Source organism: Micropterus dolomieu, linkage group LG04 (assembly GCF_021292245.1).
Source record: "Micropterus dolomieu isolate WLL.071019.BEF.003 ecotype Adirondacks linkage group LG04, ASM2129224v1, whole genome shotgun sequence".
NCBI classification, from domain to species: Eukaryota; Metazoa; Chordata; class Actinopteri; order Centrarchiformes; family Centrarchidae; genus Micropterus; species Micropterus dolomieu.
The window spans coordinates 20688861-20706139 of record NC_060153.1 but is presented as its reverse complement, the minus strand read 5'-3'; the positions used below and the strand labels follow the sequence as shown (position 1 = coordinate 20706139).

The following is a 17279-nucleotide window of genomic DNA, read 5'->3' as shown; positions in this document are numbered from 1 at the left end:
CAGGTTATCAGGCAGAGTGGATGTGTATGGAATCCCCCCCAAGGGTGCTTTGATGGTGGCTACGAGGGCGGGGGTTTGACAGGCCGCGATGGTTCAATGATTTGTTTGCATGCTGCTTCCCAGTCTAACAACAATGGAAGCCCTGCAGTGTGATTCCAGGATCCAGCCCATTCAAAGGCTTCCTCATATTACTCACTGCAAGACAGAGAAAAAATAAGTGATACACATTTTAATGCAATGAAGCAGTAGAACTACATTTTAAGTCAATGTATAAAATTAGATCATACATAAAGGAAAGCTTCATAATAAGTATGAAGATGTCTTCTTTCTAACTTTTTCCACTCCTGATATCCATCCACTTACAGGCCTTGTCAGCAATGGTACATTCACTTCAGTACTTTAGTACTTTTCTGCTGCTTTCTACTACTACTCCACTACATCTCAAAGGGGAAATATTGTAGTTTTTTTACACCACAATATGCATTTAACAACTTACTTTGCAGATAAAGGTTTTACATACAAAACATTTGATGATTAAGATATGTTATGTTGTTTAATGTGCTACTAGATTAAACTACCTTACAGTGTAAAGATTTTGCTTACATGTTTACTCATCAGTCTGTAATAATGTAACATTCTGAAAAGGGCTATTTCTTTTACTTTTTTAAAATACATTTAGCTGATAATTCTTGTGTATTATTACTTCTGAAGTCATACATTTTATTAAAATTTATTTTTACAGTGTGGCATTGGTAGTTTTTCTCAAGTAAAGAGTATGAATATTTGTTAGATGGCTTAGTCACACCATTTTACAATAAATACATGATAAGTCATTATGTGACTAATGACCTTTGTCGAACTGTCTAGATAATGGCTCAACATTATGCTACTGAGCTTATGTGAACTTCGAGGTCTATATTTGGGTCTGTTTCTGACGGATTACAGGAAATTAATGTAGATTATTTTATACAACTCAGATGAATAATAATCTCTAGGCAGGTTATTCTCTGTAGACTAGTTATTAAGTTGATGGTTAAAAAAGTAGTTTGGAAATCCAGTCAGTGTTCATATGACTCAGCACAATTACTCAAATGTTAATATAAACTTTCCAAAAAAAACAATCTTCAAATAGAAAACATATTTAAGAGGACAAATTCTTTGAAGCTGAAATTCTTTAATTGTATTGTGGCTGTAATTACGGTACATACTGTATTGCTAGTAAGAGTTGATAGTAGCAGTATTAATAGCAGCAATTCTAGTCTGTGGCCTATTGTGCTGAGAACCTGCAACAAGATGTCAACTTTAAGTGAAGCTTGGACATTACTGAAAGCTCATTAGTAAGCCAAATAAATCCCTGAGAAGACATACTTAGATTAGCCTCTGGCCCTGCACACCGATGCTACTGCACAAAGTCAAAAGGTAGAAACCAAGAAAAAGATCAGTGAATTAGAGGTACTACTAAGAACTGCTGAATATTAGCATTTTTCAGGTGTGTAACAACTACACTGGGACAAACTGCAATGTTGAAACTTCCTCTCACGAGTCCTTAACAATGCCCCGTCTCAATCTGCTGTAAAACACATTTTTGTGAACATAGCATTTCAGAAACTCGCTAGACTCTGTTAGGACATTGGAGCAAAGACAAACCACAACTACGCACAACAACTACACAAATATGTTTTTTTCTCATACCACACTTGGAAATCTCCCATTCAGTAGGAAGGACTCCAGCAAGCAGCAGGTAGTGAGTCTCTGAGTGAATATTCCAGTTAATTGAATCTCAAAGGAGGAAAGTCCCGAGAGCTCAGAGTTCAGTCTAAAGGTCCCAACAGTAAATCCTCAGTGAGATTTTCAGCCAAGGTGGAGCTCCAAGACACCAGGTCAGAAGCCCAGGATCAAGGGCTCCTCCCTCCTTCTCAATGTTCCTCCCCCCTATGATACTGCCTCCCTCCTTTCCTGCTTCAGTACATCTTCCCCCCTACCTTTACCCTCCTTGTCTTCTCTCTCTCCATGTCCAAGAATGAGGATCAGCGCTATCACTGTCTGTCTTCCTTCCTTCCTCTCTCCACCCTTCCACCTGTTCGCACCTCCCCCAGTGTATAATTTCTTCCCATCCCAACACCCAGGCAAATGTCTTATACAAGGAGCTTACAGCTTGATGGGGCTATTGAAGTCTATAGTGCCATGAGATTATAGTGATGTTCCCAAATGCTTTAAAAAACCAGCCCAGTGACTATGTAATGTAACATACTGCAGCAGCTTTATAACTTTTGCAAACTTAAGATGACATAAGAGACATTTTTAAGCCAAACTTTAAGGCATGTTTGAATTTACATGTATCGATAGTTTTGTTGTCATTATTTGCATTTTATTTATGACTTTATGACTTTATTTATAATAATTTCCTTAGTTTATTTTGACACATTTCCAATTCTTGACACCATTGTGCAGTGTTGTTGTTTCTTTCAGAACATTGCAAAATTACAACAGACACATAAGGTTTGCACTGCATGTTTCAGTGACAAACAGCCATTTGTTGGAAATGACATCACCATGCCCTCTGTCTCTCAATTCCTGTATGTCTGTAATTGGCTTTGGTTGCAAAACAATCCATTCACTGACACACGCTAACCTGGACCCACATACTGAATGTGTTCCAGCAGATATAATATGGTGCTAATGCTCTCTCCTTATTTTACCAAAGGAAGCAAATGAGTCATGTGTACAAATATTTAAAAATAATAATACATTTTTGATTGAGCGGTGTGCATATGTGTTATGTCTGAGTGTGTGTGCACACTTCAAGTCAGGTCAGGATTTAAAGATGAGAACTGTAAGCTTCGGTAGCCACCTGAAGGTGAGTTCAAATGGTGTGACCTGTACTGTTACGTAGCATGTCATGTCCTGAACATACCACTAACTCTGCAGGTGCAGTCTGTGTGTGTTTGTTTGTGTGTGTGTGTGTGTGTACACATTACTGTCTGTAATAGAGATAGAGAAAGATTGGCTAATGGTTGTGTTATTAAAGTTAAAAGAAAGTAGTACCAATACACCAAAATACCAGTACAATAAATAAAAAATAGATAACTTTGAATAAGAGTTTTGAGTTGAACAATGAAATAAAGACTCAATACCATGAAGATTTATAAGAGTGGTGTGAAATACCATATAAAGCATATAAGCCCACTGGTATTAGATCAAACCAGACCTACATAATACCTATTGTTTTTCACCTTCTACTGTTCTTATCCAATTTAAGAGAAGTATACTTAATGCAGTAGGCCGCTAACTTTCCCTCACAAGCAAAATGTAGCTCTTGATGGTCCACAGTCTGTCTGTTTCCCCAGCCAGTCAAGACCAATAAAAACAATTCTGCACAGAGGATGATGAAGTTTCAGGATTTTCTCTGGCTATATGTCCAGGTGGTCCCTGGACTCTCTGTTGTGTCCTCTCTCTATATTTAGTACAGTGTATTTATTACCATGCTGTAAAACACCATGGCAATGCCATGGCCCAAGGTGACTTGTTTGATCTCAGTAAGGATTTGGGCCATAGCTGCTATATTAGGGCCTATGTAAAGAAAAGGCTAAACATGTTACATAACCAACCAAGCTGACCTAACCTTCTGGGTAGGCTAAGGTACATCACCTGCAGAACTTGAGATAAAAGTAAGTCTCTTGGCATGCAGAATAAACCTCACCAGACATTTGGTAGCTCTTCTCTTACAAAAGAAACAAGTTACCATACAGAGATTTAGCCTAATTACAATTGAACACAAACATTAGCACAGCCTTGGTTGACCGTGATTTTGCATGAGACAGTAATTTTCCCAGTCCATTCAATTATTTGTTGTTTTGTACATCACAGTGAGAAGTGGCACACATGCTAAATCATTTTGCAGTGGTAGGCATGGCAGAGACACGTTAGAGAGACAGATTCATGTTCTTCTGTGAAGCTGGGATCAGCAGCAGCTTATTGGCTAAAGCTTGTGCCTGAAATAACTGGGAAGTTACAGTATGTATAAGTTAAAGAGAGGCCATCTATCTGTGAGCAGGGAGAGCCCAGGTAATCGATGAGATCTATAATGACTATGAATCTACTATACTATAAAAAAAATTACCTCCCTTTAAGAGAACTGACTGTTCACTAAGCCCTGCCCCCTTTAATTACTGTTGCCTGTCAAGCATGCAGTTGCATTCTTAGAAACCTTTGAATTAATTCCCTGATATTAGACAGATGTAGACAAAAGCAATCTATTTTTAGTACGACAATGGATTTTGCCAGCTATTGCTGGCAGATTTATCAGCTGTAGCTGGCTAATCTCAGCTAACTTTAGCTTCATTAGTTGTTGGGAAACAGTGTCTCCGGCTGACTTATGGTTTACTTGATATCATGCTAAAAGACTGAGGCCAAGCTAAATGCTCAAAGCAAATATTTAATAAATACATAACTCTGTTTGATGACTTAGCTTACTTGGATAAGGTTCATTTTATTTCATTTCATTTATGCTTTATTATTCATATTTCATACTTACAAACCCATGAGTAATATCTTCTTTTGGGTAACATCTTTTGGCTGGGCTTAGTAAAGTGTACTGTAACAATAAAGCAGAACAGAACTGGAAACAGAAACTTACCCTGAACTGTGACATTAGCATCAAGGCTCTCACACAGTGGATGTACATAACCTTCAATCTCACAAAATAATGTAGTTAGGGGCTAGTCCCTACATTTCTAGGGTCCTATGTTCCAGCATGTGTCTCTCAATATAAGCTAACATTGCAAGAGATTGGTAAGTGTTATCTTGGAAGGTTTGGATTGGAAAGGAGATGGAGAATCCGTTCAGCCACTGTGGAGATATCAATGCCTAAACTCAAGGAAACTATCCCTCTTGCAAATTTGAAGGAGTAGGTCTCAAGGAGTATAACATCATTATGTAGGTAGGTGATTTCAACATATTGACAATGTAGACCCAGAAAAATATACATATTTTTACATATATTATATTTGTACACATTTGACCTAGGCAAAAAATATTGCTAAGAACATAAAACCCCCACAGTGCTATCCAGCGCTGTGGCCTCACAGGAAGGAGGTAGTGGGTTCAAACTCCGATTGCCCTGGCCTTTCTGGGTGGAGTTTGCATGTTCTAGTGTCTGCGTGGGTTCTCTTTGGGTGCTACGGCTTCCTCCCACCGTCCAATGTGGCCTAGGTTGATTGGTGACCGTAAATTGTCCATAGGTGTGAGTGTGAGTGTGACTGGTTGTTTGTCTACATGTGGCCCTGCGATGGATTGGCGACCTGTCCAGGGTGTACCCTGCCTTTCGCAGGATAAACGGTTGACGATGGATGGATGATGGATAAAACCCTTTGAAAGGTCTCCTTGAGCTGGGGAACATAGTTACAGATGCTATTTCCAGCTTATGTATACAAATAGTATAATGTATTTCTTATATTTTTTCCAGACTTGTGTTTTTGATTTTGGAAAGGCAAAAAAACAAGAGCATTGCTCTTACAACAACCTCTCTTTAACATGTGGAGAAATCTTGTCAGGTCTGCCACTTTTATCCAAAAAAAAGCAACTAGGGATTAGATGTCAGGATCTCAGGATTTGTCGCAGTGGGAATTGAACCTAGATCCGCCACAACAAAGGCATGTGTCTCATCTACTGCACCATCATCACCCCAGCTGATGATGATGATGATGATGATGATAATGATGATGATGAATAATGGAAGTTCTCTTATTCTTAAATCTATCTACATAACGTTTTGAGTAACAAGTAATGAAAAAAAGCTGTCTATCTTGAAGACAAAGGTCTCAAGTTTCACAGGGGTAAACTGGGGACAGTGATGATGCTTTTAATACAAGTCATCAACTGATAACGTAAAACATTTTATGTTATAACAAGTTTTTACATTATAATATGAAACGTTTTAAGTTATAACAATAACTTATCACATTATTATATGACATTATACAATATATGGTAAACATATAGTAAACAAGATACAGTAAATAGTAAAAATCATGAACTTACTGTCGAGTAGAACGTATGTTACTAGATGATGTGACAAATTCAAACTAATGCAACATGCATAAAAATGCTGATGTGAAAAAGCAAAAGTTATTTTAGGAACATTTTAAAAATATAATATTGAAATTAGAAACTTACAAAAATATAAAGTTCGTTAAGCTCACTGTAGAATAATAAAACCCTACTAGATGGCTTTTAAGTCCTGACAGGGATATTAGGCCCTACTTGTTCGTAATGCTTTAATTTCCCCTGCCGATAACCAGAAAACATATCCTCCTTCATTCATGTAGTACATTTGGCATAATCAGTGACAAGCTTCACTTTAAGGCTTGTTATTTTTATGAACACTGAACTGGAATTGGGTAAATGAGGATGCCACAGCTAACATACAGTACAGACATTGCTGGGTTTCTTTTAAAGCAGAGCACCCAACTGAAGTTCAGACCAGGAGAATCACAACTGTTTCCTCTTATGAACCGCAGCTGACACATTTTAAGTGTTTCCTCAGATTTCTGTCAGGAGCTTGGGGTAAATATTAGTTTGTCTGGCTGATGGCTCGCAGTGATTAACTTAAGTGTTACAGTTAAACTTCTGTTAATCTTCGATGAGGCTCATGATATCAGTAGCTAATTTGTTTTAATTACCTCCACCATCTACCGCCAGCTCATACCACCATGAAACTAAAGGACTTGGCTCAGACAGACAAGTTTCCAACAGAGAAACAGCTCTCTCTAGTGGCTCAAGTGCAACATTGCTTTTATTTGTTGTCCAAAGAAGTGCCAGAAATCTTCAGATTTATTTCCATAACATCTCAAAATGTTAAATTGTTGTGTCTGAGAAGTACTACTTCACCAGATGTTTAGTGACCTTTCCCTTCTCACTCTTACCAACTAAGTTTCTAAAGTGAGCACTAAAGCAAGCATGAAAGCAAATGTGAAATCCCTTTGCAAGCTCTGACGGTGATCTTCTCCTTGTTAACTTGGGATTTGGTAGAATACCTCGGTGTATCTAGTTGCCCTTTGTGCTCTGTGTGTACTGTTAAGACAGTCTAAACACAATCCATGTAACATTAACACCTGCAATAACAAACATGTTCCTGCATCTGCAGATGGTGTTCATACCAAATCAGTTGGAGACTTGCTTGACTCCACAACATCAGATTAAAAAGGGTTTTTTTTTGTGTGTGTGCCTGTGGTAAAAAATAATTTATAGTTTTGATGTCTTAGAAAAATCCCTGAACATGAAAGCTGATATAAGCTCATAATACAACAGGTCACCTGTTTGACCCCAAGACCACCCTGAAGAGTCACATGACAAAAGTAGAGTTGCTCCAATAATGTCAAGTAAGATAGCATGATAGTATGCAATATGCACAGTATGTGTACAGGGGCAGCATGAACACAATCACTTGCAGGGGGCATAGCTATCTGCCACTGTCTTTATTGATACTATATAGATAGATCTATAGATATGATTTAATGCTTTAATAAAATTGGCCACAATGGTGTTAGAGAATAGTAGCTTCTAACTGGGGGTGATTTTATTGCAATTTGAATGCAACACCTAATAATTATAAAAGGAGCATCTGCATCTAGCATGTATAAACTGTATCTGTTGCACTTTCAATGTAGCAGTATTAAATACTAGCAGAAATAAGTCTCTTCCTGTAAATGCCTTTCATTTATTCCCAAGAATGTAGAATGTAATGTTTACAATGTAGTTGGTAATTGGGAGCCTTTCTGTTATTATCGCGCTCCATATCCACACAGTTGTTCCAGATCTAAAACAATGCATTCTTACTGTGGTGGGGTGGTGGTGGTGATGGCGCAATGGGTAAGACACATGGCTTTGGTGTGAGAGACCTGGGTTCAAACCCCCACTGTGTCCCATCCACCATTGTGTCCCTGAGCAAGACACTAGTTGCTCCAGAGGCGTGCGACCTCTGACATATAGCAGTTGTAAGTCGCTTTGTCGCTTGTTACAATATAGCATACAGAAAATATTTACTCTACATAAATAACTTGCCATGATAATAAGAGTACTTCTAAGTTTAGCACCAGCCAAACACCAAAGCATTGTTACAAAGACATAGAAAACATCAAAGGGTTGGGCAATGTTTTATTTGGAGCTTTTTGGAGATTTCAGTCTCAACAGATTTCAACATATAAACATTTATAAATGTGCATTAACATCACTGACCCTGGAAGCACACTTAAGAGGACGTTGCGGGTGCCAGAAGAAAGGAGGAGTCTGGTTTATTACAAAAACAAGGTTAACTGTAAAAGTGGTCATTAGGCCATGCTATGCCACTAGTTTTATTTTTCTGCTCTCAAAGAAACTGCACAAGTACAACCCCTGCCTGATACCACGAACTGATATTTCTGGCACCAGTTGACAATCGTGACAGCTCAAAGGTACATGAAGAGTCCACTGACTGTTTGGCAAATAGGGACCAGGATCCCACTGTGGTGTGATGAGATGAATAGTAGCAGCTTCATGTGTTCAATATTCATTTAATCTCTACAGTACAAGCTAAAACTATAGTGCAAAGGATGTTTAGTTAACAGTAACAACTGGCTTTTGTGCCACCTTTAAAAGCACTGCACTAGTACCAACCACAGCACTAAAACTTCTTCTGAGCCCTTAGTAAGATAATGGTGGGTTTATTTAAGTGGCTGTTTGCCAAGTGTATTACGTTAAGGCGGAGTTTTGAAAATTAAAACTACTTTGGCAAAGGAGAACTACTTACTTATTTGAGAAAAGGAGTAATCTGTTGAACACTAGCTAAGATATCTTCAAACCATCAATCTAATGCTCTGTCCAATTATGCAACAACTTACTGACCATCCATGACTTCAGTGTCAGAAATCTCAGCAGCACCAAACAAAACTACAAAATCTCGTGAGTGTGTCATATAAGGCTCCTTTTATAATTACCCTCCCTAAATCTCCACTTTTTAAATTAAGTGCCTTTTCTATACAATTCAAAACTCTCCATCCTCAGCACTTGGCCTTCTTGCCGTAGCTGTCCACCACCTCTGGCGTGACGCTCTCATCCTCCTCCACCTCCTCCGTCACTGTTTTGCCAACCAGTTGGAATATGTCCTCGGCCGCTACGCCCATGGGCTCAGCAACCTTCACCGTCAGCATGTCCAGAGTCAGAACAGTTCCTCTGGGGATCTTGACCTTGGCCACCACTGACTTACCCAGCTGGAACAAAATAGCAAAGGCAGTGACGTTATTATTGCTCTCATGGCACAATGTTGAAAGAAATTAAGTAATAGCTCAGATGTTTACTTAAAGGTTCTCTAGCTTTCTAAACAGTGAATATGTCACTTCAAAACATTAAAAACAGTATTAGACTCGTATTTTTGTGTATTTTCTTGTTGAGAGGGAATCACCTTATCGTGGCATAGCTTCTCACAAGGTAATATCTGCTTTAGGCCGCTCCCCATCGCTCTCTCCACCAGTCGGATGGAACGAACCAGCTCAGTTAGCTCAGATGGCTCCAATGAGGCGGCATGGTCACTTCCTTTCCAAGTCTTGTCCAAGGTTATATGACGCTCGATGACCTTTGCCCCCAGAGTCACGGCTGCAACTGAAATACTGATCCCAGACTCGTGGCCGGAATATCCAATTGGAATATCTGGAAATTCCTTCTGGTATTCCTGTAGTTAACAAGTGGTTAGGTAACAAGTGTTACTCTTAAAGGAATAGTTTAACATTTTGGAAAATATGCTTATTGGCTTTCTTGCCAACAATTAGACGAGAAGATTGATACCACCCTCATATATTTGTCAGTTAAATTTCAAGTTACAGCCAGCGACTGGTTAGCTTAGTTTAGCATAAAGACTGGAAACGGGGATACAGCTAGCCTGGCTCTGCCCAACGTTAACAAAATCCACCTATCAACAACTCCCAAAATGTCAAACATTAAGTGGGAAACTATGGACATAAACTACTATAAAAATGTTTGGACACTCTCTGTGAGTTTAAAAGATTTATTGTGTTACAAGGTGACCATCAAATAAAAGTATATGATTTGTTTCAGATATCCATACAGTGTTTTGTATGACACTACATATCTAAACAACTCAATTCTGTTCTTTTTTAATCATGAGGTTACTGAAACTAAAATAAAGTTAAAATAATAAACTACCAGGAGCTACTTAGCTTAGCATTAGAAATTGCTAGCCCTGTCCAAAGGTAACAAAATTAGGATCATTAATTTACACATCTTATCTTGTTTGTGTAACGTACATACTTGCAGTACATTCGTGTATACTAGGCCTGACCCCGAATAGTCGAAGATTTGTTGCTTCGATGGGCGGAGCCTGATTCAACTGTCAATCTCACAGAGGCATGGCATGGCATGGCATGATCCTTGAAACAAGGATCATGCCATTTTTGCTATAAGGGGGTGCTCAACGTCTGATTTTACATGGAACTACCAGTTTTCTCCCAATAAGTTAATATAGAGCCTAAAATATAAATTTCAATGTTTAATGCTGTAAATAAATATATAAAAAGAATAAAACTTTCAATAAATGTTTTTGAAGTGCGTGAATAAATCCAAAATTGTAACCCTAACCCTGGGTCGTCAGTGCGCACGTGTAAGCATAGCATGTAGGTAGTGTAGTGGCAGTGGAGGAACGCTTGCTGAATAGACAGAGCCCCAGCTTCACTGGTGTTGTGCAGAGTTGTCCGCACCTTGCGGGACTTTCGGATAATTTATCACCGTTGATGAACAACGCATGGTGTGATTAAATTAGGGCATGGCAAAGATACGTCACTAAGACAAAAAAATATCATCTTCTTCCTACTCTATTCCAAAGTATACAGAGAAGTGCCTTTAATGGACTATTGTGTGTAGTACGCATTTAAAAGAATGCATAAACTCAATTTGGCCATCAAAACAGTTTAATCTTAATCTCTGAAAGTGCAATTCAGCTGCTAAAAACAACAAATCTTTAAAAATCTATTGTTTTTGTACCAAGCTTTTGATATAGGAGTGCTACTCTAAGGTATTCTTCTCACCGTAATAACTCTGAGGTTGACATTTTCAGCTTCCAGAGGGTAGGCGCTGGTGCACTGCAGGATGGCAAAGTTCTGGTTATGCTCCTTCACTGTTTTGTAGACCCGACGCATCGTCTCCATGGACTGCATCCCACTGGACACCACCATGGGCCGTCCTGACACAGACAAGAAAGCAACGCGCCTGATAAACGTCATGTGTTCAGAAAGCAAACTTCTCTTTACTGTTGATTGACTGTAATTCATAGACAGAGCAGATTGAATGAAACACCAGATGCTCGTGCTGTTGACCTTATCCACATTTATGTAGAACAACTGGCAAACTTAAGCTGTAACAGAAACCATTAAATTCAATGTTGAAATAATTTAGTTCACGGTCAAGTCCAATTATGTATATCCTTTTTTGTATGTGAAACTGAATATTTTGTCCACTGTGTATGCCATTTTAATAAACATGATGATAAACATGAACACTTGGATGGTTAACTCTCACCTATCTTGGCAGTCTTCTCCAGATAGGGGAAGTTGTTGGTGTCTCCAGAGCCCACTTTAAAGAAAGGCACATTGAGCTCATGGAGGAACTCGACTGCCATCTGAAGAGAGAAAATGTTGTAGTTAAACCTGAGCCTGATTAAAACGCCTGAAAAGCATAATCAAAAGGACCTTTCTTACCTCATCCATTCCTGAGGCGGTGAAGAAGATCCCCACCTCTTCTGCATATTTCTGCAGCTCCCTGTACTGCTCATGGCTGAACTCCAGGTGGCGCTTGTGTTCCCCGTAAGTTTTCCCCCAGGAGTGTTTAGAAGTGTATGGGCGCTCCAAGGCTCGCTTGTTAAATTTGTACTCTAACTCACTCTTCTGGAATTTGGCACAATCAGCACCACAGTCCTGTGAAGGTGGATATAAGTAAGGTCCGAAAAGAAGAAAAGAATGGAAGCTTGTAAAATGTATTAAATAGTAATGATTCATTTTAGGAGCCCTGTGGACTCCTATAAAGTCCTAGAAAACAACAGATAGGCCTATACAACTTTCAACTGACAGGAAGGTTCCTGGAGAGGATTATGTGATTTGGTACTAATTAGAGGGGACATGGATCATTTATTAGAATTATTACAATTTTATTTAAATATATTTTAAGTGTAGTATCATGCTGGACTCTGGGATTAAAGGAGATCACATGCTTATAATGGATGGAAAATAATGGATAATACTTATGTGTTTGTGTTTTGTTTTCCATCTATGAGGTTGTTGAATTGAACAAACAAAAAACACTGTGGTTTCAGCACACATACAGAAGCCATAGTATGGCTATATATGCCACTATGTGCCAGGCAAACCAAACTCCATTCACAAATCTGGGAATTTAACGTTCTACAATATAGCTAACATGTTTTACAATAATCATTCAGCCGACTTGCATATAGATGGTACATTAATCAGCGCATTATAATTTCAACTACTAATTCAAGCATAGAGGTCGCTAAACATACATTAGTAAAGTTTATGCGCATTCAATGTAAGTTAGCGTTACTCATTCAGACGTGTATAGGCGACCAATATGTTAAATTGGCACATTTTTAAATTGAGCTCCGAGTCTGCTCGGTCCTTTGTGTGAGGTCTTGCTGGTCAAGATAAGAACAAAACAAGTGCACTTTCTCGCATTCAAAATAAACCGATAACTTTAACGTTACGTGTCCATTTTATTACCTTTGCCATTTTGATCATTTTCTTGGCAATCTCAATGTCTCCCTGGTGGTTTTGTCCAATTTCTGCAATGATGAAGCACGGATGGTTACCTCCGATCATTCTACCGGGACACAGCTCAAACTTTAAGGGCATTTTGATCGCAGAAAAGGAAATTATTTAGCAAAGAAAAAGACGGAGGAATTGCTGTGAGACGTGCCTTGAAAAACCGACCGGAACATATAATATGCTGCACATCAGGATGTACACGGACTTCCGCCTTTGTAGTTCAACGTAAAAACCGGATTTCCTTCACAAATAAAAGCATAGACGTATGCATGTTTGAAATGCAGGTGTGGCACGAATGAAGTCTTTAGCTGCTTGATCATCTTCTGAAACGTCACACGAACAGTTATTAAAATGCAAAACGTATAAACACACAATTAAAACTAAATAAAAGCATTAATCAGGATGCTGTGACAACAATTTTAAGGTGGGCTATAGGCCTACAATATTTTGTGTAAACATAGTCTTAACATAGCACTGACTGGTGAAAAACTCTCCCATGCACCTAGTACTCTGAGCAGGTCAAGACCTGTTATCCACATTTATGAGTAAGCTGGACACCTGGAGAGTTTATTTTTAAAAATGGGCTAATGGTCTAACCAGCACTATAACAACCACATTTTCACTGCCATTTGTGACATCCTTTTTATTTGCAAGATTAATATTTCAGAAACATTGATTACTATTTAGGGGCCACATGTGGTGCTTTCAAAATGTAATGCAAATGTAATGCTGAAATTATTTGAAAGCAGCAAATACAGTGTACATAGCCTAATTAACAGGATCAACAACAGCAAACAGCAACCAAGTGAACACAAGTCAAAAAGACAGCAATAACCACTTCAGAAGTGAAACAGCACCCCCCACCAACAAAGGAATAAAAAGACAAAATAGTTAAATCTCTGAGACAAAACAGAAGAATTACAAAAGCAAAAAACAAACAGAATTACATTTTACAATAGTCTGATCCAATAGGATATATCATACTTGGGACACATTTCAGTTTCAGCAATCACATAACTGTAACCACCCCCCCACATGCGCACAGAGCATAGTAGCCTACACCACACTTGATTGGGTACAACACCAGGATAAACACTATGGAATGGAGAGGCAAATTTACTGATAGCATTTGGGATATAGGCATTACATTTAACCACGCCTCATAATTGTAACATGATTGAATGCTGGGAGAATTAGGCAGGGACAGATCATTCCGAATAGAGATGATGTTCATACCACATATGATAAATATTGGCATTGAGTAAGGACAAGCCAGCCATGGTGCATTTCTCAGTTTGGACTTTATCATACATAAAGCAAAACAGTGCAGGGTGCTAATACAGTTGGTTGTGAATACCGACTGTTGTGATTTTACACCAACACAATCTTTTTGTTTCATAGTGGAGTCATTTTAAGACCTATTCAGACCTGTTCATCTTTAATGAAATTTGACTTTCTCTAACTGCAATTCTTCTTTATCAAATCTCTTGTCTGTCACTTTCTCTTAAGACACAAAGACTTAATCCTCTGTTTCTCGCTTTAATTCCTTCTCTTCCTCTTTCTGTTCACACTGCAACACTGTCCGTCACTCTTCTACCTGTCTACTTCTTTTTTGCTTTCTCTTTTGCTCTCTTTCCTTCTCTCTCACTCTCTAACTGTCTGTCTCTCTGCCTCTCTCTCCCAACCTTTGCGGAGGATCCTTTATTCTATCATGTCCACCAAGATGCTGTCGTCATCCTCCACATCCACTTTGATCTTCTTGCCCACCAGCTTCATCATATCCTCTGGAGGGAAGCCCTTTGGTTCGCCCACCTTCACTGCAAACATGTGCAGGCTCAGCACCGTGCCTTTGGGGATGGCCCCCTTAGCCACCACCGATTTTCCCAACTGTTGCAAAAACAGAGAAAAAAGAAACAAAACCATCAACAGATTAATTGAAAATGACAGACTGGGAAGAAAATCATATTGGACAGTATAAATTCCAGTGAAACAAGTTTCATTTTAACTTTATTTAAATGTGTAAAACAGACTGAGACCTGTATCTCTTTGTAGTCTGTGCCCTGTGTAAACATGTTAGCATGTACAGTAGACACACAAACAAGTGAATATATATGCCTATACAAAGATTTAACAAAAACATGCATTAAAACATTCAAAACTAAGACATACAATTCAACAGAAACAATTACATACAACATCCTACTGATTCTTCATATCATTTCTAAAAGTGTTAAGTATTTGACTTGAGTTTGCTGTTTTTTGAATAAATATGGAGAAAAGGAGCTGAAAGCAGTCCTATGATCCAACTCTTGGAGCACGCTGGAGTCTCTAGAGTAATCCACATCAAATTATTGTGTGCTTATCGTTTCATAATATCATCACAGTTATTGTCAAACTGACTGTGGCAATATGTCACAACACATTCAAATGTAAAAAATTAGGGTTGGGCAATCCCTAAACAATTGGTTTAAATCTAATAGCAAGTTGTACCGGGGCCTGAATCCGCAATACTGATACTTTTTATTATTTCATTATTATTTAAATCAGCTACTATACTATGATGGGGGAGATAATGTTCCATGAATACTGAGGTGAATTCAACATTATTACTAGAGTATTTTTGGATGTATTTTCATACATCACTATTTCTAATCTTTGTTAATAACTTTCATGTGCCATTCGATCCTGATGTACCGTGGGTAGATCTATGTCTGATAACATAGAATGAACATGATCCTATTGTTGCTTGGATCAATACCTAAAACAATCAATTATATTGGTAATGATACTTTGGGTATTGATACATTCCTGACAGACCTACAATAGTCATAACCCCCTTTAAAATGTCAACACAATCAATCAATCAATAAAAAAATAAAAAAATAAATAAAAGACACAATACAAGACACAGTACAGAATTAAGCACCAGATCATATTATAACACATTCCACCATGATTAAAACACATATAGACATTTGTTCCAGTGTTTCCAAAAACATGAGGAATACCTTTTAATCACTTTTTGTTGGTTCAGTTAAAGCTATAGTGATTACATTTTTTGAGTTAATCATCCGACAAATTTATGCATAAACTTCCGCAATATAGCATGAAGACAAAAATCAGCTGATCTGTTGCTAAAAATATCTCCGGGCGCCATCTTGATTATTGCGCAATACCTGGGCACTGTGCCTGCCTCTCAGCTTATTCTGCAGAGCAGGAGAAATGCCGCTTTGGAACACACTGTCTTTTTCGCAGTCTGATGGCCGACCCGTAGTAGCTACATAGATAACCAAACGAAAGGTCTGCTCAGTCTGGATCACTGTGGGATGTTCCTTTCTCAAGCTACATGCCTCTAAAGCATGGGAGTAATTTTGATGACCGGAATGTTGATGAATATTCAATGTTTTTATCAATATTTCAATGTTATGTTATTTGGAATGTAGTTGTATGGACATAAATAGTGTTTAAAGATAACTCCCAATAAAAGTCAAAATTTAAACAGTAAATATTGCTAGTATATTTTGAAAATATTGTATGATAACTGTTGTATTTTTGTTTATTTTCATCAAATTTACAGTTACAATTGCATTCCAGGTGTATTAGAAGATAGGCCTGTTCATTTGCATTATCTATCTTATGATGGTTTTGATGGTTTATTGCATTTAAAATATAGCTTTTTTACCAGGCGAGGAGGAAATATTTTTTCCTTATTGCATCTCCATTTAGTCTGTAATGGTAAAATATTTTAATTTCGATGGATTTATATTCCTTAGCTTTTGACCTTTCAAAGGAGAGCAGAATTATGCATCTAGGCCAAATAATTGAGGAGTTATTCCTGATTCATTTTGGGTATGTTATTTTAGGCATTTTTCCTGTTAATAAGGGTAATCTTGTCACAAGATCTCTGACGTAATTGCTGACGTAATCTGCACTCTGGGCATGCGTTGGCGTCTGTAGCCACCTGTCGGAAGCTCCGTCTTAAACCGGACTCTTATCCAGTTTTAATCCACTCTTTTTTTCCGTTACATTTTTTATATCCTTTTTATTTAACTTAACTTTATTTAAGTTTTACGTGGGTTAAGGATTTTAGTCATCCGACATGGATTTTAAGCTAGATGACCGTAAAAACGCGATCAACGCTACTGACCACAACAAAGCTCCGGTGACTATGATAGCCGAGATAACTCTGCCCCATGAGGACTGCTCACTCCTTAAGAAAGCGAACAAAAAGATTGCTGACCTTATGGAAGACATCCGACGACTTTCAGAGGAACTCAAAGAGAAAGATTCCCTGCTGACTGGCTTTATGGATGTGGCTTCAGTACAAGCCAAACAGATTGTTTCTCTTAGCACAACCGCTAACATCCAGGACACCGTGTTTTGGGACCCCTCTAGCCTTCCCAGGCTTTCATCCTGCTCGACTCCGAAGCATCAGTCAACCTGGGCTGAAGTGGTGGT

At 38.3% G+C, this 17279-nt stretch overlaps 2 protein-coding genes across 2 annotated transcripts in view; both read right to left on the bottom strand.

Annotated features, from left to right (window-relative positions):
* Positions 1 to 8137: 8137 nt before the first annotated feature.
* On the bottom strand, positions 8138 to 13003 carry LOC123970001 (sialic acid synthase-like). Its single transcript, XM_046047840.1, has 6 exons — positions 12777 to 13003; positions 11742 to 11957; positions 11563 to 11662; positions 11073 to 11227; positions 9437 to 9703; positions 8138 to 9245 (listed from the first exon to the last, which is right to left on the bottom strand). The coding sequence occupies exons 1-6, from the start codon at positions 12906 to 12908 to the stop codon at positions 9036 to 9038; spliced, it is 1080 nt and encodes a 359-aa protein (XP_045903796.1). The 5' UTR covers positions 12909 to 13003; the 3' UTR covers positions 8138 to 9035.
* A 441-nt stretch (positions 13004 to 13444) lies between these two features.
* Positions 13445 to 17279, bottom strand: part of LOC123970000 (sialic acid synthase-like) — a 13621-nt gene continuing 9786 nt past the window's right edge. The window contains exon 6 of the mRNA XM_046047839.1: positions 13445 to 14708. Coding sequence (XP_045903795.1) covers positions 14523 to 14708 — 186 coding nt within the window. The 3' untranslated portion in view covers positions 13445 to 14522. The remainder of the gene's footprint in view (positions 14709 to 17279) is intronic.